This window comes from Myotis myotis, unplaced genomic scaffold, assembly GCF_014108235.1.
Source record: "Myotis myotis isolate mMyoMyo1 unplaced genomic scaffold, mMyoMyo1.p scaffold_m19_p_15, whole genome shotgun sequence".
NCBI classification, from domain to species: domain Eukaryota; kingdom Metazoa; phylum Chordata; class Mammalia; order Chiroptera; family Vespertilionidae; genus Myotis; species Myotis myotis.
The window spans coordinates 41,685,009-41,707,676 of record NW_023416319.1 but is presented as its reverse complement, the minus strand read 5'-3'; the positions used below and the strand labels follow the sequence as shown (position 1 = coordinate 41,707,676).

The following is a 22,668-nucleotide window of genomic DNA, read 5'->3' as shown; positions in this document are numbered from 1 at the left end:
GTGTGACCAGATGCTTAGAGCGCTGTGGTTCTGTGATGGTGCCAGGTCCTAAGCCCGGGTGGTGGGGAGTCACCTCTCCTTCTCAGGCTGAGGCTATGGCAGCCCTGGCCATCCCCTGAGACCAGCGCTAGAGGCTGGGCTCTGGGAGCCTTCTAGCACCCCCTCTCCCCGTCCCTAAATGTCCTCTGCCTCTGTCTGGCCTGGGAAGGGCCAGCGTCTCCCACAGGATGTGGCCGTCTGGCTGGCTACAGCTTCAACCACAACCCCCACTGGGCATAGTCCAGGTCCAAGGCTGAGGAACGCTGACCGCAGAAGTGACCCCACCCTGTGCCCCCTCCTGGACCCCAGCCCACACACTCCTTCTCCCCACTGACGCGGGTCAGTCCACCAGGGAAACCGGTCCTCAGCTTTCCACTAGGCTGGGGCTCAGGCTACAGGGGGGCTTGGGGAATGGCTGTCGAGCCCCCAGATGGGTGAGGGGAGCTAGCAAGGTCTGGCCCGCAGGGCCTGATGGTGGCTGGAGGCCTCCAGTCCGGTCCCCCGCCCCCAGCCCTTTCTCTGTGGTCTGGGCCCCTCTCTGGTGGCCCCCTAGTGAGGGGCTGTCTGCAGATAATCAGGGAACAGATTCGGAAAGAAGGAGGAAAAAAGCACTCAGGCGCCAGACAGGATCCTTATCTTCTGGGGTGGAATGTCAGAGGCAGGAGTCCTGCACCAGAGGCCGGCATGTGCAGCCAGGGAGGGGAGGCGGGGACTGGCCTGGGCGTGCAGGGGAGGGAGGGGACAGGGTGGTCTGTTCTGGACCAGTGGAGCCTGAGGAGGAATCTGGCCTGCCCAGGAGGGGGTCTAGATACCAAATCTTCCCCTCCCAGTCCAGCTCTCGGGCCCCACATGTCCAGACTGGCCCTGGGACCGCCACAAGACAGCAGGAGAAGAGGGTCGGAGGTGAGTCAGGACTCTGGCCAAGGTTCCTCGGGACTCTCATCTGTGGAGTGGGGCTCAAAACCCCACTGCCTCTTGCACAGAACTGGGATCTTCCCTGGAGATGCCACGTGCAAACCACAAAGGGCCATGCAAAGGGAGGGTGTGCCTGGTGCTCTGAGCCTCCCATGCTAGGGGGCCTCCCTGCTGGTTCTCACGCAGCTTGGGAACCCAAAGGAGGCCATGGGAGGGACTTTCAGTGAAGCCCCAACGTGGCAGTGGTACCTTTCGTAGAGCGGAAAGCAGGCTTTCTGACCGGGCACTGATGTCCCAGGGTGACCCATAAACCGAGAACAGGGCCAAGGAGCTTGGATCCCCTGGCCCAGATTTCTCAGGGGCTGGGATTATCCGGAGCATGAGGGGTCATCTCTGTGTGCCCAGCAGAGGCCCCTGGAAGGGAACACTGGCAGTGGGGGTTAGGGCACAGGTCTGAGATGTGGGTTCAAATCTAGGCTCTGACACTTTCTGGCTGGGTGGCCCTGGGCAGATGTCCTTCCTCCCTCCCTGCAACCCCCATTCAGGGGCCTCAGTTTCCTCGTCTGTAAAATGAGGGAGATGTCTTTTCACGCTAACGTTCTGTGACTTTACGCTTGACCTAACAGTTGGGGCTCTGCCCCCGAAAACTTGAAGTATAACAAGAAGAGACAGGAAACACACACATACACACATCAAAGAAACCTCAAACTAAGGGTGACCCATGCATCCTGGAGCACTCTGGGGCCACCTATGCACACCCTGGCCCCAATTTTCTGGTGGCCTCAGCCCGGCCAAAATCAATCAGAGTGGACAGCCTCCGGCTGGAGTTGGGTTAGTTCATCTCCCAGGGACTGGCCGGAAATGCCAGCAAATGCCTGACAAAGAAAGAAAGACTTCTGGGGATTAAAGGCACACTCCCCTGTGCCCTCCCCCAGCCCCGTGAGGGCCAGGCTGGCCTGTCACCCAGCTGTCATCTGCAGGGACTGGTCTTCATTAGCTGCTGTGGCAGCTGGGGGGTGGGAGGCAGGCTGCAGAGCCGTGAACTAAAGCCAGTCTGGAACAGCACTGGCTCGCTTTGGGGGCTGGAGTGAGTGATGGACAGGGGTCAGGGAGGGAAGAGGGAGGGAGTGGGAGGAGGAGGCACAAAGGCATGGCCAGTGGGAAGGGCCCCAGCATTTTCCGGGCTGTTATTCTGGGCAACTTTTTATTTATTCAGAGGCTGAGATGCGGCTTAGCATCTGTCAGCTCAGTATTTATTACCAGCGCATCAGCCTTGGACCGCAGACCCCTCTTCCCCCTCTTCCTCACTGCCGGGCCCACTGGGAAACCTGGAAGGAGGAGCTGAAGGGCAGCTCCATCCTAAAAGTCCACCTAATCCCACTCTTTTGGTTTACCTTTGGGGAAACTGAGGCCCAGAGAGAGAATCAGCCTTGCTCAAGGTCACAAGGCACCCCGGTATTTCACCCTTAACCTCCTGGCTTTCAGGCCACCAGAACAGACAGATGCCCGGTGTGTGCATTGCCTAAGCGTGAGTAGAAGCACCGCAGGCCACACCTGAGATGTGCCAGTGACTGACCTCCAGGCCCCCACCAGGTGCGGGCAGAGCCCACTGGAATCTTGGCACAAGGTCACAGCTCCGCCACAGGAGCCCTTTACGAGGTGCTCAGGCTCCCCCGAGCCTCATTTCTTCCTCTGCACAAGCAAGGAAGCACACAGCCACCCCACGGAGAAGCTGGAAGGCCTGCATGGAAGCTAAAGGCCTGGACAACTGGAACTCGTTTATTGCTTGAGGTGCTTCACAGTGTGGGATGGGAAGAAGTAAGGCAGGAGGACTGTTGGGGGAAGTGGGGTCTGTCCGTGGCCACCAAACCCCTTCCTCATCACAGCCTCCAAGGCAAGGCAGGAGGCAACTAACAGGTCAAGAGCAAGAGCACGATCTCAACCAACTGGAGACGTGGAAATGACCCAGAGCAGCACTGGGGTGCCAGCTGGTGGAGCTGGTGGTGACCTCACACTCCCACCCAGCTCCAAGCCGTCCAGCAGCCGTGAGGTCATCTTGCAAAGCGGCGGCACCTCCCCCACTGGCCACGTGCTGAGCCAAGAGGAACGTGGCACTGCCAGGGCCGGGACCGGGGCCGGTGCCAGCTCAGATTCCACGGCTTCCTCCCGCACACACCCCCTCTTGCCATCGCTTCTCCGGCAGCCCCCGACTGCGTCTCAGAACATTTCCCCCGTGCACACAAGATTGCTGTTCTCATATAACACATAAGCTGTGGTGTGAACTTCTGGTAAATGAAGATCTTATTTAAAACTGTGTGCTATCAGGGGAGGGGGAGAGACAGGTTCCAACACAGCTCAGTCACCTTGCCAGGAAAAGGAGGGCCAGGGCTGTGCAGAGAGCCACCAGCCGCTCCTGGGAGGTCACTGGGGAGGGGCTGCAGGGCCCGGGGCAACCCTCCCAACTCATCTATGAGGGTCAAACAGGGTATCACTTCATCTGTGCAGGAGGGTAAGGAAAGAGCGGATCGCCCTTGGAGGTCTGGGGTTGCCATGTGGAAACAAGAGTGGCTTGACCTTGCAGGGCTTTCCATGAACAGCAGGCCTTTGGACCAGAGAGGCCTTGGAGATGACTGGGCTCCTGGGCCCCCTCTACCTGAGCAGCACAACACAACCACCTGGATTGCTCTTAAAGTTCCCAATGCCCAGGCCAGACCCCAAGACCAATGACGTCAGAATCTCTGGGTGGGACTTAGGCAGAGGTGGCCCCACCGTTCTGCTAAGGCTTAAAACCTCCGAACTTGTCTGTTTCGAACACGAGGTGTACATGGGAGTCACCTGGAGCGCCTTGTCAAAATGCAGATGCCCTGATTTTTACCGGAACCTGTAGGGATGGAAAAACTCGAGGAGGTGCTTCTGTTAATCCTGATCATGTTAATCCTCATTCACTGAGCACCTGGGTATCAAGAACCCAGCCTGTGCCAGGCACTGCTCTGGGCACTGGGGACACAGTACTGAGTGAGGACATGGCCCTGTGCACATGGAGCTAACGTGCTAGTTGGGGACAGACAATGAACTAGCAAGTATGGAAGTAAGGGCACAGATAATTCCAGGTGGCAGCAAGCGCTAGAACAGAAAAGAGGCACAGGGGTCAGGGAGGGCTCTCTGAGGAAGGGAGACTGGGAGGACAGGAAGGAGCCAGCCACTCGGTAGAGAGGCGTGTTTACCCACGTGGGAACTGCGGACTCCTGCCAGCTGCAGAACCCACACTCTGGTCAACCTCTGTTTACAGGGTCCCGATAGACAGGAAATGCTGGGAAGACGTCAGCGGTGTCACAACTGCCTCTCCGGCACTCAGGAAATTCTACAGGCTGCTGGGCTAAGGGGATTTCAGAAGATGTACAGCTCAAAGCTGTAAGGGACCTCAGAACTCACAAGTCCCACCCCGCAGTTAACAGATGGGGAAACAGAGGCTCAGGGAGATGCAGCAGTTTGCCTTGGTGTGGCGGGTCTCCTCTGAAAGGGTGGAATGGGAGGACTCCACTATGGAGCTTGCTTGGTCTGGCCAGGCCCATTGTCCACCCCTCCCCCCAATACCCTGCTGTTTTGCTCTGTATAAACAACCTGTGTGTTCCAGCCAGGGGACAGGCCCATGACACACCCAGGGAGCTTGGATGGTGGGAAAGTGGAGGGCCCCCATAATCGCTCTGAGGGTGGGGAGGTCCTTCCTCCCACACCAGGAAGCCCATCAAAGGCCAGACAGAATGGTGCCAGATAAGGCCGTGGAATTTGGAATTTAGTGGGATCTGGAATTTCCCTTCTGGGGAAGGCTGGTCCCAGCTGTCCACCCATGATGAGCATCAAGGGAAGGGTATGCCCTACTCCGGGGAGGGCAGGGGTGGCCCAGGTACCCAGGGTCAGAGGCCTGATGTGGCGGGGAGGGCGGAGTGGGCAGAGAATGTGGGAGGCAAGCTGAGTCACTAGGCCACTCTGTGGACAGACCATTGAAAGTGGCCACTGGCTCGCCCTGAGTTCTGCCTTTGAATGTGGGGCAGCCAAGAGGCCATGAGGCCAGCGGCTGTTGTGTTCTGGGATCAGCAGCTTACTTCATTCCCTGGCCACAGAGTCTAGAAGAGTTCCTGTTCCCTGAACAGTGGGCACCTGCCCTCTCTGACCAATCAGAGCTAAAACCCCCGACTGCTCCTCCCCATCTCCTGCTGAGTTCACTGGAGGTAAATACAACCTGGAGGCAAGACAGGGTGCCCGGCAGGAACATCTAGAATAGTCTAGAATGCTTCCTTTCTTAATCTTTCTCAGCCACCCAAGAGCGGAGAGGGGCTGGTAAGGGTAGAAAATCAAGCAGCTTGCACAAAGCAAGCCCGGGGATACCTGGCCAGGTCACCCCATCTGTAGGAAGGCTGTGAAAAGACTTCCCTGACGCCCTCCGGGGGCTGCTGAGCAGCTCAGATTCACGCGTGAAGGCACTTTTCGCACAAAGTGCTACACGCCTGTGAGCGAAGGGCACCCCCCTGCCATTTGGTGGGCAGGAAGCCGGAAGCATGGGGCTGATTCTCATGACGAGCTCTCACCCAAGCGGACATCAGGCGGCATGTCCCCTTCACGGGGTCTGTCGGGCTGTAGGTAGCTCCTGAGAGCTCCCTCCCCCATCAGCACTGCAATTCCCTGGAAGGAGCCTTGGACAGGAGTCCAGGGCAGTGAGACAGAGATGCCCAAGCTCCTGGGAACTTCTGCTGAGCCAGCTCTTTTCAGCAGTTCAGGGCCCCCAGGGGCTGGGGCGATCCCTCAGTTCCAGTGGAGGGTGGAATCCTTCAGGCTTCCAGAGGTCCCTCCCCCTGGAGAGGCCAGACCCTCAGCTGGCCCTGCCCTTCCCTCTGTCAGTTGTACAGGACCTGGTGGAGGGTAGGGGAGGCAGAGGAGGACTGTCAGGGGTGTAGTAAATGACTTATTGACTGGTAAGCAGAGTTCTCAGGGCTTGAAACATGACCTTCTGGCAATTATGCCCCCCACCGCCTTGCCCAGGCTCTCCTCCTGCTCTGTGCAGGCTGAGGTCCAGCTCAGCCCGTTCCCCAAGAACAGTCTGTCCTGCAGGGCTCCGAGGTGGCCCTGTGGCTGCTAAAGATCCTCCCCGTGCACCGATGTAAACACACACCCTCTCGGAGCAATGCTTCACATGGCACAGGCCAGGGAAAAAGAGGCTGGCTGATGCTGGCTGTAACAGGCCGTGGGAAAAGCCCAGTTCTGTCCATCAATCAACCACTCGCTCTGTATTGAGACCAGAATCACATGGGTGGGAGATTCTGCGTTTTACAAAGCAGCTCCAAGTTTTTCTGTTCACCTACCATGCGATCATTCCACAAGTCATCGCGGAGCAGCTGGGACATCCAGGGAGGGAGAGAGCCAGTAAGACCTGGTCCCAGCCCTGGGGGGGTGTGGGGGGGGTGATGCTGAGTGGGCTACAGGGAGGCACACTGAATCTGGAGTCCAGAGACTAGGGTTATACCTACACTAGTTCTGATGCAAAGACTGGGAGATTAGCGTGGGTCACTTCACTGCCCCGAGCCCCCTTTGGTCTTCTTTAAGACCCTCCTCCCAGAGTCATTACAAGGATTAAATGAGAAAATGTGTGCAAAATGGCCCACATGGGCATGAGAGTCGGAGGAAGGCCAGGGACTCAGAGCGCCTATTATACACCTGGCATGCAGGTGGAGTGTATGTCGATGGGACCCTCATAAGTCAAGGCGACAGCCAATTAAGCAGCCACCTCAGCATCTTCCACAGCTCGGTACCTCTGTATAGAACGCAGGTGTGTGTGTGTGTGTGTGTGTGTGTGTGTGTGTGTGGTTTGCAGGGACTGAAAAGCAGGACCCAAGGCTTATCTGAGGGCCAAAGAACAAGCTACAGAACCTGTAGGTTATATCCTATCCCACATCATGCAAAGCCTTTTGCACACCACTTGGTGTGGGATCCATTATCACTCATTTTACCGAAGAGGAAATGGACCACATGGAGCCAGCGGGCAGGGGCGGCACTCATGGGTCCCGCCCCTCTCCATCTTACTTAGGGGCAACACAGGGAATGTGTCCCCCACGCAGGGCTCACTGCTTGCATCTGTAAGCAGAGTGTGGACGGGCATCTGATGAGGAAGCATAACGTATTCAAGAGACCATGGAAAGCAATGAGAAGAGTGGTCCAGATATGACCTGGTCTTACATCCACTTCTCTCATACATGACAGGTAGCATCCTATAGATAATGTGCTTGACTTCTTTTACTTGTCAGTATGTCTTGGGAATCTCTCCATATCAGTTCACGAAGACCTTCATCTTTCTTTTTCACAGCTGCATAGTACTCCAGCGTGTAGCCACACTAGAGTTTATTCAATTCCTCTACCGGGGCATTCAGGTTGTTTCCAATATTTTGCAATTGCAAACAATGCTGCAATGAATCACCTTGTGCATAATGTATTTTCGTGTTGATAAAGGTATATCTTAAGGGAAGATTTCTAGAAAATTGTTGAGATGAAAAATAGAGTATAAATGCAGTTTTGTTAAGTATTACCAAATTACCTATTGTACACAGGACTGTACTCATTTCCACCAGCAAAGTCTGAACGTGCCTATTTCCCACGCCTCCTCACCAAAGTGTGTGGTCATAACTTTTAGTTTTTTCCAGTCTTATAAGTGAGAAGTGTCATCTCAGAGTTGTTTTATTGGCATATTTCTAATTGCGAGTGAGTTTTAACATTTTTTTTCATGTGTTGCAGGATCACTGTTATGTCTTACTTTATGTATTGTCTCTTCATATCTTTTTTCCACCTTTTTTTTTTTATCAAGTTTCTGGTTCTTTGTCCCTTAGTATCATAGAGTACTTTATAAATAGGAGTATTAGTTCTTTGTTAACATTTTCTTCCAGTTTGTCAAATTTTGTCTTTTGGGTTTCTTTAAGGTACTTTGTTGCCAAAGAGATTTTTTAAAAATTTTTTATGTAATAAAAGTTATCAACTTTATATTTTATTGCCTCTGGACTTTGAATCTAGTCAGACAGCGTTTCCTCACCCAGCACTAAAGAGGAATTCACCCAGGTTTCATCTCGTGCTCACTGGTGTCACTGTTTACTCCTAGATCCCTATTCCATTTGGTGTTTATTGTTCTGTATGGTATGAAATATGAAGCAAGTTTCATCTTTTTCCAAATGGCTACCCAGTTTTCCCAGCACATTTATTTAAAAGTCTGTCTTTATCCCAGTGATCCAACATACTACCTTTGTCATAAACATTTCCACAGGCATTTGGTTCTGGTTCTGCACTTTCTTTTATCTTTAACTGATCTATTTTCCAACTCGTACACCAGTTCCATACTGTTTTAATGATACCAGCAGAGGTGTTACAGTATGTTTTAATATCTGGTAGGGATAGTTTTACTTCCTCTTTACCCATTCCTGTATCTCTAATTTCTCTCGATTAATCACACTGGGTAATACTTCTAGCACCCTGATGAATGGTAGAAGAGATGATGGGTCTCCATGCTTTATTACTGATCCTACTAAAAATGGTCATTATGTATTCTTTTCTTTTCTTTTTTTAAAAAAAGGAGAATGGAATTGGATCCAATGATGACAGCTACCATTTATTGAACAGTTTCTCTGTCCTCTATGTATATCATTATCTGATTCCATCCTCAAGATAGCTCTATGAATCAGGCTTTATTATTCCCATTTCACTGATGAGGAACAGACTAACTACGGTGAGGTAGCCTGGCTGACATCACACAGGTAGGAATGAACAGAGACAGGACTGGAGCTTGGGTCTCTGTAATATGTGAGCTGTGTTCCTTGGCTGTTACTTATATGTATTGAAAATGCTTATGATTTGATGATGTTAGATGGGGAACATCTCTGTGGGAACTGGAGGGAGGGTCTACCCCTGCTTCCCAGAAGCTTGAGCTGCCCTCCTGAATCCACCCCACGGAGCTCAGCAGAATGGTGGAGGAGCTGGTGAGCACCGCCAGCCGGGGGGCGGTCAGCAAGCAGACTGCGAGATGCCCCGGAGTCTGCAAGGCAAGGCAGCAAGCAGCCCGAGAGGCCTGCCCAGTCCCCTCCCAGCCTCAGCCTCACTCTGTCTTGGCATTTGTCTCAGGCTCCACACAGCGAACTCGGAGAATGGAGGCTGATCCAGGGTGGTGATGGGCTGCAAGGAACAAAGTGCCTAACCCTCACTCCCTGCTGGTCCCACCTGCCCTGTTTTCTAAGAATGGGCTGCCAGCCGAGGGATTATGTAACTTCTGGTGGGCATGGCAGATGGCGTGCTGGCTTGGACACATCAAACCCAGCACCGACACTAACGTTCCCTGACGTGGCACCCCGGCCCCCTCTGCTCTGGGGTGTGGAGCACGGAGAAGGATGGGAAGCGACCCAAACCGTTGTCAACTACCTCAACAGCCATGGCCAGCCAGGCCAAGAGGAGATGCCAGGGCTCACACACCCGTGGGAGGTTTTAGCCAGGGAAGGGGAAGTGTGGGCCCTCCTACCCCACCCCACCCCATAGCAAACAGCTCTCAGGACACACTGCACAGTCCCTGGCGTAACAGACCTTGCTCTGCCAGCCTCCTGCTGCCTCTGATCAGTGACCCATGGAGTTTAGAGAATCATTTCCAAAGCACCTCTCTGGGTGTTTTCTCCCTTAGTGCTACTAAGCATCCAGCTGCTTTTATTCCTTTTGCTGATGGGTAAACTGAGGCTCAAAGATGGTGAATGCTTTGCCTGTGATATGACAATGCAGGCCAACCCCTCACTGTAACCCCAGATGGATCACCGAGTCACCCCGTGGGCCATCCTGAACCTTATGTTTCTAATATCCCCCATGTCAAGAGGGGAGCCTTGGAAAGAAGGAAGGTGTAACCAGCGATTTGTGGATTGCCTTCCTCCCAGGTAGAAAGAAAAGGAAACTGACCTTTATTGACCATGCCCCATCTTGTTTGAGGCCCCTTGGGTTTGATCTCCCCATCAATCAATCAGGGCCCCTATTTAACAGGGAGGAGATACAGACTCAGGGAACTGCAGTTACTGACAGAGCTAGGACTTAACTCAGTTTTCTGATTTCAAGGTGAACTCCCTTCATTTGGACAGAGGAGGGTACTGACGCCCAGAGAGGGAAAGGGACTAACTCTATGCCACCCAGCACTGTGGCTGGAATGAGAATCCAGGTTCCCATCCTCAGCCAGGGCTCTTTTTGCTGTTGCCTCCTCTATGTGTGTGTGTGTGTGTGTGTGTGTGTGTGTGTGTGTGTGTGTGTGTGTGTCTATAGAAGTGGAGTGCACTGGTAGGAAAATGTAGGGTCAGATCAAATTTGCAGCAGGGGTCATGGTGCCCAGCAGCCCAGCTGTCTTGGGCTGTCAGACAGGAATTCCAGACCAGCCTGTGATAGGGCTCCTGGCAAGAACCAGCAGGTGCCCAGCTGTGAGGATGGTAGCTGGGCCAGGCATTCTGCTGTCTCAGCCAAGGGCCTGGGGGTGGTGGGGGGAAGGAGTGTTAATCTCCCAGGGATGCTCCCTGAATGTTAGCACTGGACACAGGGCCAGAGAGAGCCCAGCTCAGCCAGATCCTGCAGCCAAAACTGCTCCCCTGCACCAAACCCAGCTCCTGCCAAGCAGCTCTGGAGGGCTGAGGGCTGTGGTTAGGCCTACCTATGGGCCTTCAAATGTATCCTCTCAGCCCACACCTGCTCCCAGACCTCAAGGTCAGTGTCCATGTAACAGGCATTCTCTCGAGCCATGAGAAGGCAAGGTGGAGGGCAATGATCAGTGGGCTTGGAAATACAAGTAGGAAATGCACTAAAAGGGCCTGGACCAGCCGTGTTGTGTGAAGGCCACCTTGCAGGCAAGTGCAGAGTTTACCAGCCCAGAGGGGCTAAGGTCACTTGAGTGTAGGACTTGATTAATTCTTTGCGGTTCCATTGGATTATTGAATAAATTCTTTCCTAACTAGGGGGTCTGACCACTGAAGACTTGGCTCTGACTTCCATCATTCCTGGTACACAGTCAGTGCTTGAAGACAGAAAGCAGGAGAGAATGAAGGGAGAGGGGAGGCAAAGCAAAGCAGTGAGAACCTTCTAATTCTTTGGTCACTCATTTGCAGTAGCAAGTCCAACACAACAGGGAATAAATCTGACCATGAGTTCCTCATCCACTCATTCTACGGTATTTATGGAGCACCTGCTGTGTGCCAGGGGCCCTGGCTCGGTGATAAGGAAAGGGAGACTGAAAGGCTGCCCCACGGACATCGCCACACCCCCAGTCACTGCTAGTGCTGCCTGCGCCCCACTCTGCCCTGATGTGTCAGAGAATGACCAGAGCTGGGTTGGGGGAGGTGCCAGGAACAAGTTTCCTGAATTTCTGATTCAACTCCTTGTAAGCTCTGAGTCTTCCATGGGTGCTCAAGCCCCAGGCTGGGCAGGCAGGCAGGCCCCTCCGATCACATCACAGAGCTGCTTCCCTTCAGCGCTGTCTCTAGGCCAGTAAGGCCTCCAGCCAGACACTCTCAGGGCCTGGGGATTGCAGGCTCCTCAGTGATCTCCGCAGACGACCTTCTTCCCAGGCCTCGGGGATGCCTCCTGGTAGCCATCAGGCGCAGGTGGGCACCATGGGCCAGGAAAGGCAGTCTCCCTCTCCCGCACCCCGCCCAGGCTCTCCGCTCAATCTGGAAGCTGCCATCTGAGACTCTGTCCCTCGCTCTCCTGCCCAGAGATGTACAGAGAGAAAAGCAGGGCCCAGCCCAACCCAGGGGTGAGCCAGACTGAAAGCAGGGGAGCGGCAGGCAGGAGGGAGGGCAGCGGAAATCAGTGGCGGCTACCCTGGGCCAGGTCTGCACGCGCTCTCTCATATCACCTCACCATCTGGTCAGTGGCTGGATTTGGAGTTTGTTTCCTAGGGGGACATGCCAAAGGTTTCCACCCCGTATCTTCACATCCCCTACCAGGAACACCCTCTCTGTTTACCCAAAGTCTGCTCATCCTTCAAAGACCACCCTTCCCTCCTCCAGGAAGCCTTCCCTGACCAACCAACCCAGGCCCACAGGAGCTTTCTCTTAACAGCTTAAGCATTTCCTGTCATGTCACCCAATATTTGGCACCAATAATGACGACGATGATGATGACAGTGTATGTTATTAAGCACTTTTGAATGTACAAAGCACTTGTGTGCATGGTCTCATTCATCCACACAACAATCTGATGAGGTCGGTGCTATTGCTACTCTAATTTTACAGATAAAGAAAGGAAAACTCAGAGAGGGTAAGCAACTTAACTCTAGGACACACAGGCAGATTGTGGCACAGTCAAGATTTGAACCCAAGTAGTCTGACTACACAGCCTGCCCTCTAAGCACCATGTCAAGTCCCTCCCAGGACATACACATTCAGGCTCGTCCTTGATGGGCTCCTCTCTGTTGAATCATCATACACTCCTCTTGCACCCCAGCATCACAGGCCTGACACGTGGCTCATGCTTCAAGAAGCAACACAAAGCCCATCATTCAAGGGTCAAGCCCGCGCTCTGCCCATCTCTGACCTCAGAGCCAGTACTTACGCAGAGTGAATGGATGCACATGTGCACCAAGTGGTAGGGCTGGGCTGGAGTTCTAATAACCCCTGTGGGGACAGGCTCGCTCCCCACCCCCAAATTCAGCTGCCCCCATCCCTGAGAGATGAAACAGAAAATAGTGTGGCCAGGTCTGGGCAAGCTGTTCCTGCTACATCTTCCAAACCCTCCCCCTCCCCCCCCTTCACCTCCTACCCCCAGTACCCCTTGAGCCTTGGTGAGAGTGAAAGGGGGGGAATAGCAAGTGCCTTTGCTGGTGGGGTCCTTCTCTGCCTCCTGGGCCCTGCTTGGTGTCTGGGGCTCTCTGAGGCTGCAGAGGCGTATGGAGAAAGAAAAAGGGACCGAGGTCCCAGAGGGTGATTTATGGCTTCAGAAAGAAAGAGAGAGAGATACACACACACCCAGGACTGAATAACGCTCACAAGGGCACTCCAGTCAATATATTGACTTTTTGAGGGGCCTCTGTAAACACAAGTGGTTCTGGGCCTCGGCTACCTCTGTCTCCTGCTGGCTGCTGGGGCCTCTTCAGATGGAACCAGACCAATAAATAAATAAATAAATACCCTACAGCCTTGAGCTCACTCGTCCACCTTCCCCCACCGAAGCTTAGAGATGGGGAGACCAACTAGAACAGAGGTAATGGTACTTGCCCAAGGTCACACAGCAGAAGAAAGGCAAGAACCAGTCTCCAAACTCCCCGGTCCGGAGCTGCTGGGCCTCCAGCCTCTCTCCCTCTTCTTCCTGCCCCCCCCCCCAGTTCCCCCCCTTCCCCCCCTTCCCCCACACATACACATACACACACTCAGTTCCCCTGGAGGAAGATGTCCCTGGTGGCACAGGGCTCCCTCCTGAGGAGGCTGTGCCTCAGGGCTCCCTGAGCACCCACTGTGTGCTGGCACATGTTAAGTGCTTTATTGTATATCAGGGCATGTGATCCTCAAAACAACCCTGTGAGGACGATCCTGTTATCCTCATTTACAGATGAGGAAACTGAGGCACAGTGCAGTTAGCTGAGCTGCCCAATGCCTACTGAGTTAGCAAGCGGCAGTACTGAGGGCTATGTTAACACCAGCTTCCAGCTGGCCATGCCATGCCGCCTCTGCACCTGAAGCTGAGGCCCTGGGAGAGGCTTCTGTGAGGAGGGGTGTGTAGAGGGGCTGGGGGTCCCAGAGGTGGTGACGACGATGAGCCTTTTCTCTCTGGCTGGCTCCTGGGAGCGGCTGGGCTGCCAATTCCATCCTTTCCTTCTTACCTGCTCTGTGTCTCTAATGGCAGCAAAGCAGCAGGCAGAGAAGTAGGCCTCCCTGTGCCCCACTCCCAACAGCATCCCTCAGTTTAAAAGGTATTCCATCTTCAAGGGCCACAGGAAGAGAATAAAGAATAAGAAATCTTTCCTTTCAAGCCCTGCTCAAGTCCCAGCCTGTAGCAGGCCCCCAAGGTGCACCCCTTCAGTTGGGCCTGCAAGGCCCAAGAGGGAAACCTGGCCTGGGGGTGGCTCACCAAGGGTTGGAACCCATCCAAGATGGTGGCCGAGCGATGCTGACCGATTTCCTGGGAGTGGAGGAGGTCTGAGGCCAGGCACTCCTGCCCAGGTGCCCAGCTAGCTACCCCATCCCATCTTCTCTTCAGGACATGCTCTGAGAAAAGGAGAGGCAAGGTCAGGCCCCTGTCACCCCTGCCAGGAAGTCCCAGCCGTGAAGTTTCACTCTTCGGAGCGCTTCCCTGCATATATTGCTGCTGCCCTCACCTGGCATCGTCGACTCTCTGAATGTCACTGACCACTTCCGGAGGATGCATCAGCCACCCGCACGCTCTGGCTCTGACCTGGGACCTACGTCGGCTTCCTAAGTGGGCACCTCCCTCCTTATGGGGTTCTTACAGGGACCAACTGAGGTCCCGCCCATAGGAGGGTTTGATCAACTGGAAAGCAGTATGCTCTCCGGGGGGCTGTTGTTTCCTATAGTCTCTCTGCTCCCCAATGGCACATCTTACCCCAGAGTGAAGGGCGGCAGTCCCCAGCATGGGCAGAAGTCAGAAAGCAGCGGAGCCTTCGTGACCAAGGAGGTGGAAAGGACAGCGGAGTCCCAGGTGCCTGTGTGCAGGTGACTCTTTCACTGCTTCCGCGAAGAGTCCTAGCCCAGCCCTGCCTGCCGGGGGTGCTCTTCACAGGGGTGCCACTCATTCCAGCCTGACTCTTCCCCGGCACATCCTCGCCCTCACTCCTCCTGAGGGGCTGGAGCACGAACCCTGCCAATGCTCTGGGCGAGCTGGGAGGGGCTGCAGCGGACCCCAGGACTCAGAGCCCTGTCCTGCTGGGGGCAGTTAGTCGCCCAGGATCCTGGGCTGGTTTTAGAGCCAACCTATGGCCAACCTTCCTCCCGGCGGAGTGGCGCAACACACGTTCAGGCAGGCCTCTCCCATCTGCCCCCAATAGAAAAGCTGACCTCTGCCCTTCCAAGTCCAGAACCTGCATTGGGACCAAATCCTGCTCACAGCCCACAGCACAGGGCAAAATGAGGTCTCATTAGTGCTGAAGGGGCAAACAGCCTGGTCCCATCTCCACGAGGCACCCCCAACAATGGAAGACAATGCATGGAGCTTCCCCTGCCTGGGCGCGACGCACTGTCCCCTCGCTACACACACCTATTTCTATTTCTATACAAACACACCACAGCTGTGCCCACGTGTATGGTGCACACACCCCACACACCCACACATACACACCCAGCCATCTACATCACACACCCCGTAAACAAAAGACACAACCCCCTCAACACACACACCCGCCCGCCTGCCCGCACACATCACATCCACACACTCAATGCCCCGGCGCAACACCACACCTACCCTCACCTCCCACTGCACACTCCCACCTCCCTCCACCTCCTTAACACATATTCTCACCCCCCCCCCCCCCACAACACACACACTCCACACCCACAGCCTGCCTTCCTGGAGAAGCGAACCAAGCAGTGGCGGGGAAGTTGTGAGGCGCTGGGGGCAGCCTGTGCTGGGGGGTGAGAAAGAGGGAGGCTCAGTGCGCTCACTCCTTTGGTGGTGAGAGCTCTGGGGCGCCAGCCTACAGATTTAGCTCAGCAAGAGAGGGGGAGGGGAAGGAGGGGGTACCGGAGAGGAAGGAAAGGAGGAGCGGGTGGTGTCCAGGTGTGTGGAATGAGCTATGGAGATGCTGGGAGATGCCAATCAGGCTGAGTGGTCAGAGGGTAAATTCGGGAACTCCCAGGGACCCAGTGCTTTGGGCAGGAAGGAAGAGGAAACAAAAGGGGCAGGGGGGTGAGGGAACAGTGGGGGGGCAGCTGATTTATGCCTGCACTCCAGCAAACGCTTTCACTGCCATTAGCCTCTCCGAAGCTGAGGACAGGAGATAAAGGGGAGCATCTGGGACCTGTGGATTAACCTCACAGGAGCTTGCGTGTCCTGCCCTGCGGGGTGGGGGGTGCAGCGGCTGGAGAGGCGTTGGAACGGAGTTCGAATCCAGTGTGCCACTCAGCTACCAGCGAGGAGCCAGGCCTGCTACAGGATGCCAGACTTCTGCCCAAAAGCCCAGAGGGGCTCACCTGGCTCCCTCTGGCTCTGGCTCACCGAAATGCCAGGTCAGGGAGAAATTCCCCAGGCTCCCAGGGGCATCTGGCTGAGTGCAGGCCCCAAGGGAGCAGGAGGTGGCGCCTCAGCCCCAACTTCAAAAGGGCGGAGTGCAGGATTCCCTCCCGCTTCCAGAAACTGCTCCTCCTTTTATTATCCAATTATGGAATTTTAAGTGTTCCTTTTTTTAAAAAATCCCAAATAACAGAAAGCACAGGGCACAGACACTTGTTTGGTTTCATTTTGCCTCCAAGCTTTAATGACTCCTTTTGCGGAAGCTGTTTAGGAAACTGGGAAGGAGGAGGAGTGCCAGCTCAGGCCTCTGCTGTCCGCTTCCTCCTCTCTCCCCCCTGGGGGCCATCCAGCCTGGCAGCAGTTTCTCTTTACTCCCCAGCCCCAGCCCCAGCGGGCAAGGTCCATGTCCCAACCTATGACCAACCTCTCCCCCCTTTCCTACAGGCTTGGTGGGCTCCAAGGTGTCTCCTTGCTACCCCAACCCCAGCACGGAAGTCCAAAAGGCCATATGTTTAGCCAGCAGGCCCTGGGGGAGGCTCCAGGACTGGCCATTCAGAATCACCATCAACCTTGCTTTCTAAGCATTGGAATGGAAGGGGGGGGGGGGGGGAGAGACAGACCTCATTTTAGGCCTAACAGCCAGAAGCAAGGTCAAGTTCAGGAGAAACTCAGCAACAAAGTGGGGTAGGGAGGAAGATAGGCCCAAGGGAGCTTGGCTTGAGATGCATCTTCCCTGGGCAGGCTGGGGAAATTGCTGAGAAGGTAGGTGCTGGGGGGCCAGGGGTGGAGCTGTCTTTGGGCACCGGCCTGGGCTCCGGGCCTCGCCTCTGACCTTTGGTCCTGCCTTCTTCCACCCTCCAGGGTCCATGCTCCCAACTCCTCTCTTTCCCCGCTCCTGCTACAAGTCCATCTAAGGCAGCTAAGCCAACCTTCTCTCAGGTGGGACCTGGATTTCAGCATCTCAATCCCAGGCCCCTGGCGGCTGGTCCGCTGCCGAGGTGGCGCGAAGGAGCCAGGAGGACTGAGTTCCAATGCCAGCTCTCTCCCTGAGCCCCAGAGTAACCCTGGGCAAGTCGGGGCCTGTCCCAAAGCTTCAGTAGTTAAATACGTGGGCTGGAAAAGGGGGAATGGTTTTGTCTTACAGAATCCCCAGTTTGGGGTGGGAAGAGAGGAGAGGGATTGCATCCGAAATTCCTCCCCTGCAGTGGTACTTTCACTTTAATGAGAAGCCCATTAAGACATTCTTGATTTCCCATTTGTTTAAGTGAGATGGGTGTTTTCCACAGTGCAGAGGGAGCCAAGGCCCCCCACCCCCACCCCACTCCCCCCACACACAGCAGAGACACTAGGAAAACCCTGATTTTAATTGCACCTTAAAAAGAAGTGTTATCATGACACCTCGGGTCCTCCTCAAGCATCCCAGCCAGAGGCCAAGGAAAGGCTCATTAAATGCTCCCGGAGAGGCTGAGGGGTGGGGTGGGAAGAGACTCGGGGAGCCAACCCAGCTTTGAAGTGGCCTCTCCTGCTCAGTCATTCGCTGGCTTGTCTTTCTAAAGGTCTGGGGCTTTATGGTTCCAGGTTTGGTTTCTGCATCAAACTTAAGAAAATTCTCATCTTCACTGGGCTGGGGCTGGGGCAAAGGAGGTGTCCCCACTGTGGGGACAGCCTTTTCTCTGCCCCAGCTTGATCTCCAGTTCCTGGTGGAGAAATGGGTGGGGCCACCCCGAAGAGTCCCAGGGGGCCTGAATCCGCCTGGCTGTTGGACAGGAGCTCTGCATACAAGTCTGCGATGTGGATCCGTGAGCTGGTGAAGGCAAGACTTGAAGAAAGCCAACACTCCTGCCTTGGTTTTGCTCATCTGTGAAATGGGACGCATGAGGGGTTCACTGGGAAGACCCAAAGGACACTGTGAAAGATGCTCTGGGCCTGGGGAGGAGGGAGGGACACATTCTCCCTCCTGAAGGCAGGTTTCTAAGGGCTGCACATTCTGGGCAAAGGGAAGGCTGCACGCCAACCCCACCAGCTGGCCCCTGTCCAGGCTGGTGGGCAGGCAGCCCCTGCCGTGCTAAGTAATGAGCACAATTCCAACACCAGTTCTGCTAGCTAGTGAGAAATCAAAGCCGGGTATTAGAGGCCATTTCCGACTGGGCACCATTCGTGCCCAAATCCATCAAAGCCCTGGGCTCGGGGTTCTTCTGGGGAAGGTGGGGGCTGGATGCTTTGTTAAGCAGGAGCGGCTGTCCACCCCCAGCCGCCCAGCTGAGACTACTGCGCAGCTCCGAGAACTCCAGGCCAACCAGTCTTGTCTTTCTCCTGCCTCCCCGAAACCCCTGCCTCAGTGTTTATTCCCACTCCCATGGCCCTGCTGCTACAAAAACAGCTTCCCAAGACCCAACCCTGCCCATGTGCCACTTACAGAGACTTCACCCTACCCTTCAATCAACTCTCCTCAAACACCCTCAAACCAGAAACCAGCACCCCAGCCCAGCACCTCCCACACCCAACTGTACTCTCTGTAACAAGGCTGGTCATTCAGCAGCCTGCCCCGCACCCCCATCATTGCCTTCCAACTTCAAAACACTGCTTTAAATACCAGAGTCTGCCCAAATCATAATTAACTTGGATCAAATGATTGTGTCGTAACTTTACAACACAGGGTTGGGGGGGAAAAGTGTGTGAGGGAGAAGGGGGATGGGGGATAAAACCAAGCCCTTACTTCTGGGCCGTGGGAATCATTAATTCCAAAGTGAGGAATGAATTCCGAAGTGAGGAACCTCTGCCTATTGGTTGGGGGAAAGGGGGCGGATGTCAACATCCCAGTGGAAGGCGGAGGAGGGAGGGCTTCCTCATCTCATCCACTTTCTGCACCAGTTTTCCTGCCCCCTTCTCAGCCTCAACTCAGAGGGCTCCGTGCAGGATGCCCCCCCCCCCCGCCCCGCCCGCCCGCCTCCCACTCCGCCCCAGGGGCGCAGGCGCCCAGCGGCCGGGCCAGCCCGCCGGCTTGGGTCTCCGCACCGGAGAGGTTGGCTCCCGCGCGGCCGTGCGTCCGCCGGCTCTCCGGGAAGACGCAGCCCAGGCAGGGACGCTGGGCCCAGCTACAGGCGAGCAAGACGTGTACTCACCCATGACGGGGGTGGGGTGGGTGGGAATAGAGACTTTATTTTAGGAGCCCACCAACCCGCAGCGGTTCTCAACCTGTGGGTCGAACGACCCTTTCACAGGGGTCGCCTAAGACCATCCTGCATATCAGATATTTACATTACAATTCATAACAGTAGCAACATTACAGTTATGAAGTAGCAACGAAAATAATTTTAGGGTTGGGTCACAACATGAGGAACTGTATTTAAAGGGCGAGAAGGTTGAGAACCACTGCAAGGCATCTTGCTGGATCCAGAGTAGGAGCGGTACCCAGGCGAGCGCACCTTGTCTGCTCCCCGGGTAGGGGAAATGTCAACGACCCATTTAAAAGGAAACTCGGACACACACCACCACCAACAACAACAACAATAACAACACCCAGAAAAAAATCTTTCCAGACCTGTGGGTCTCACGACCTCGGGGAAGCCGTGGACGCCCTCCCCTCTTCTGCAGCCAAAGCCCTTCACGCCTGCCACCTCGGCTCGCGGAGCGGACCCGCGCTTCCCGGGCTCCGCAGGTCTCCCTCCCTCTCGCCAGGGCGAGCCGGACCCGGGCTAGGAAGTTGCCGGCGAAATGCAAGCGAGCGCACACCGGGCCCGCTCAGCGATCGCTTTTCTGAAGCGGCGGCACCACAGGGCGCGCGGAGGACCAGGGGTCCCCACGAGGCGGGTCCTCCCGGAGCGCAGACCCTCACTCGGACACCCGTTCCAAAAAACAGCGATCTCTTCCAGGAGCAAGCAGGAGGCTTCCGGCTTACTCTGAACCCCATGGCCTGCGCCCCCCCTCCCCCCCACCAACCACCCAACGAGGTGCTGAGCCACCGCCCACTTTGGTGGGGCCGAGAAATCTACCTTCTAACTTGGCCGCCCAAGCCACTTTCCCTGGGCGCACCGGCGCGGCAACCGACCACCTCGATTTCGGACCAGAGTGAGGAGCAAGGGTCCCCCGCGCCCCCAGCCCCGCTCCCGCCCCCGGGCCCGATCGCTCCTTACCTGCCAGGCTCAGCCTCGCGTCCCAGCAGAGCAGCAGCGCCAGCAGCAGCGCGCCCCGCGCTCCGCTCTGGGACCACATGCTCCCGTGGCCCGGCTCGGGCGCCTCTCCGCCGGGTTTCTCTCCCTGGCCCCAGCCTCGCCGCCGCCGTCTCCGCCGCCGCCGCCGCCTCCACGCCGTCCTCCCCGGCGCCCGGCCGCGCCAGCCCGTGCCCTCCGTGGGGGCAGCGGCAGCCACGCTGCACAGAGGGCCGCCCGGTGCTCCGAGTGCGAAGGGTGCTGGTCGCCCCCTCCGGAGCGCGGCTCCGGCGCGCCCCTCTCTGCGCTCCTCAGGCTCCCGGGCTCCCAGCGCTCTCCGGGCTCCCGCCCCTGGCTCCGAAGTTGCGCGACCCAAGGGGAGAGCGCCCGCAGCGGCCGGCGCCGCGCCGTCCGAGCCCCGGTGTGGTGCGCCTCTCTGCGCCCCGCCGCAGCCCGCGGCTCCAGCGGCCTCACGGGTCCCCGCCGCCTGCCACAATGCCGAGCGCGCGGCTCGCGAGCCCCAGTGAGTCCGAGAGTGGGCGGGTACAGAGCGCCGCGGGGCGGGGCCTGGGCGGGAGTGGGCGGGGCCGGCGGAGGGCCTTTCGTGAGGGGGATCCGACGGCCACCAGGGCCCGGCCTCCGAAGCACTGGGGGTACTTCAGGGGGGACCTCGCAAGACACTGTGCCCGAGGCATTGGAAAATCCGGTTGCTGGATCATCGCTGGGAGCGGATTCTGCTCAAGTTTCTTGTCCAAAAACTAAAGAAATGCACCGTTGTGCTCTCCTTTGGCTTGGCTCTGTCAGCTTTCTTCTCTGAACCCAGGACTTTCATTTTTAGTTCTCTGGTGCATACCACCCTCTATGCCTTCCACATGTGGGGGTCTTTCCAAAAAGGCTTCATAAGTGAGAAACTCTCACACTCAAGTCCTGGTTGAGCTGGGGCTTACGGCTCTGTGAACTTGGGCACAGATCTGGGTCATTCTGGTGTGACCCTGGGCAGAACTGTTTCCCAGATCTCTGAGCCTCTCAGCACACAGGTCCTAGGGTGTTAGAAACCCAGCCCCGCACCCCCACCCCGAGTGACCGAGGGCAGAGGGGGGGAGGGCAGCCATTTTTGGCTCAGTGTAAAGTTGGGCTCTGCCCCTTACCTGCTGTGTGACCTTGAACAATTTACTTAACCATTGATGCTCCTTTTGTCACTATCTGTAAAATGGAAAATAATGATAATAGCTATTTCATAAGGGGACATGGAATAGAAGTTTTTTAAAAAGTATGAAAACTGTAGCACAAATGTCAGTAATCTCCCCAGGATCTCCCCTCCCAGCCAGCCTGGTTTCTGGAGGAAAGTCCTGACCACCCAAGGGTGGGCTAAGGGGCACATGGGGACTAGGTGGAGTTTGGGGATGGGTGTCATGAGATTGAAACCCAGAGACATCAGAAAGAATGGATCAGCAGAGACCTTCTAGGTGCCCGGCATGGGGTGCTAGGCATGCACCTTATATGCATTGCCTCAGTGAATCCTCACAACTCTCTGAGGTAAGTACCACTTGTATCCCCATTTTACAGATGAAGGAACTGAGGCACAGAGATGTACAGTTATTTGCTCAAGAACACACAGCTCTGAGTGAATAAGCGAGTGAGGGAATGAAAGGGGCAGGAGAGATGGGATTGTGAAGATGCCGTCTGGTGTTGGATTGGCTGTGAGAAGGGGCTGGCAGCCAGCAGACTGCCTCTTCCACCTAGCCCTGATCTGTTCACTACTTGGGATTTTCCAGGAGCTGGGATCTAGAATCACTCCTCAAATACAGATGCAGTGGGCTGCTTCCGGAGGAATGAAGGAAGTCAGAGAGGGGTCCTGACAGGCCCAGGAGCCAGAGGATGTGCTGGAATAGGGCCAAGCGTCCCCAGGGGTGCTTCCTAGGTTGGAGGAGAAAGGACTTGGGGCCAGACCTGCGGGTTGGAAGGGGACTTTGTGGGGGCAGAGAAGCAACAAGGGCTTGCCCCACCTGTTCTCCAAAGGAGATAAAGGCAGGACTTCCCAGGACTCCCTCCCCTCCATAACACTCCCCCACATGTAAGGGTCTGGAGCATTTGGGGGAGGATGTATGTAAGCAGTCCACCTCCCCAGCCCTCTCTGGCTGGGCACCCAGGTTCAGGAGGGCGGATATGGGTAGAGTGGGACTCCCTAGGGAAGAACTTTGGCAAACCGGGAGAAGGTAGGTGGGCTATTTTTAGCTTGGCCCAGGCAGTCCAGGCAAGGGCAGTGGATGAGAGTCAATAGCTTATTTTACCCAGCCAGCTCCACCTATCCACATAACTACAGGCACCTATGCACACCCAAATC

General features: G+C 55.8%; 1 protein-coding gene across 2 annotated transcripts in view; it reads right to left on the bottom strand.

Annotated features, from left to right (window-relative positions):
- UNC5B (unc-5 netrin receptor B) overlaps window positions 1-20,832 on the bottom strand; it is an 81,161-nt gene extending 60,329 nt beyond the window's left edge. For both annotated transcript variants that reach the window (XM_036336997.1, XM_036336998.1), the window contains exon 1: window positions 20,310-20,832. In XM_036336997.1, coding sequence (XP_036192890.1) covers window positions 20,310-20,388 — 79 coding nt within the window. In that variant the 5' untranslated portion in view covers window positions 20,389-20,832. The remainder of the gene's footprint in view (window positions 1-20,309) is intronic.
- Window positions 20,833-22,668: the final 1,836 nt, after the last annotated feature.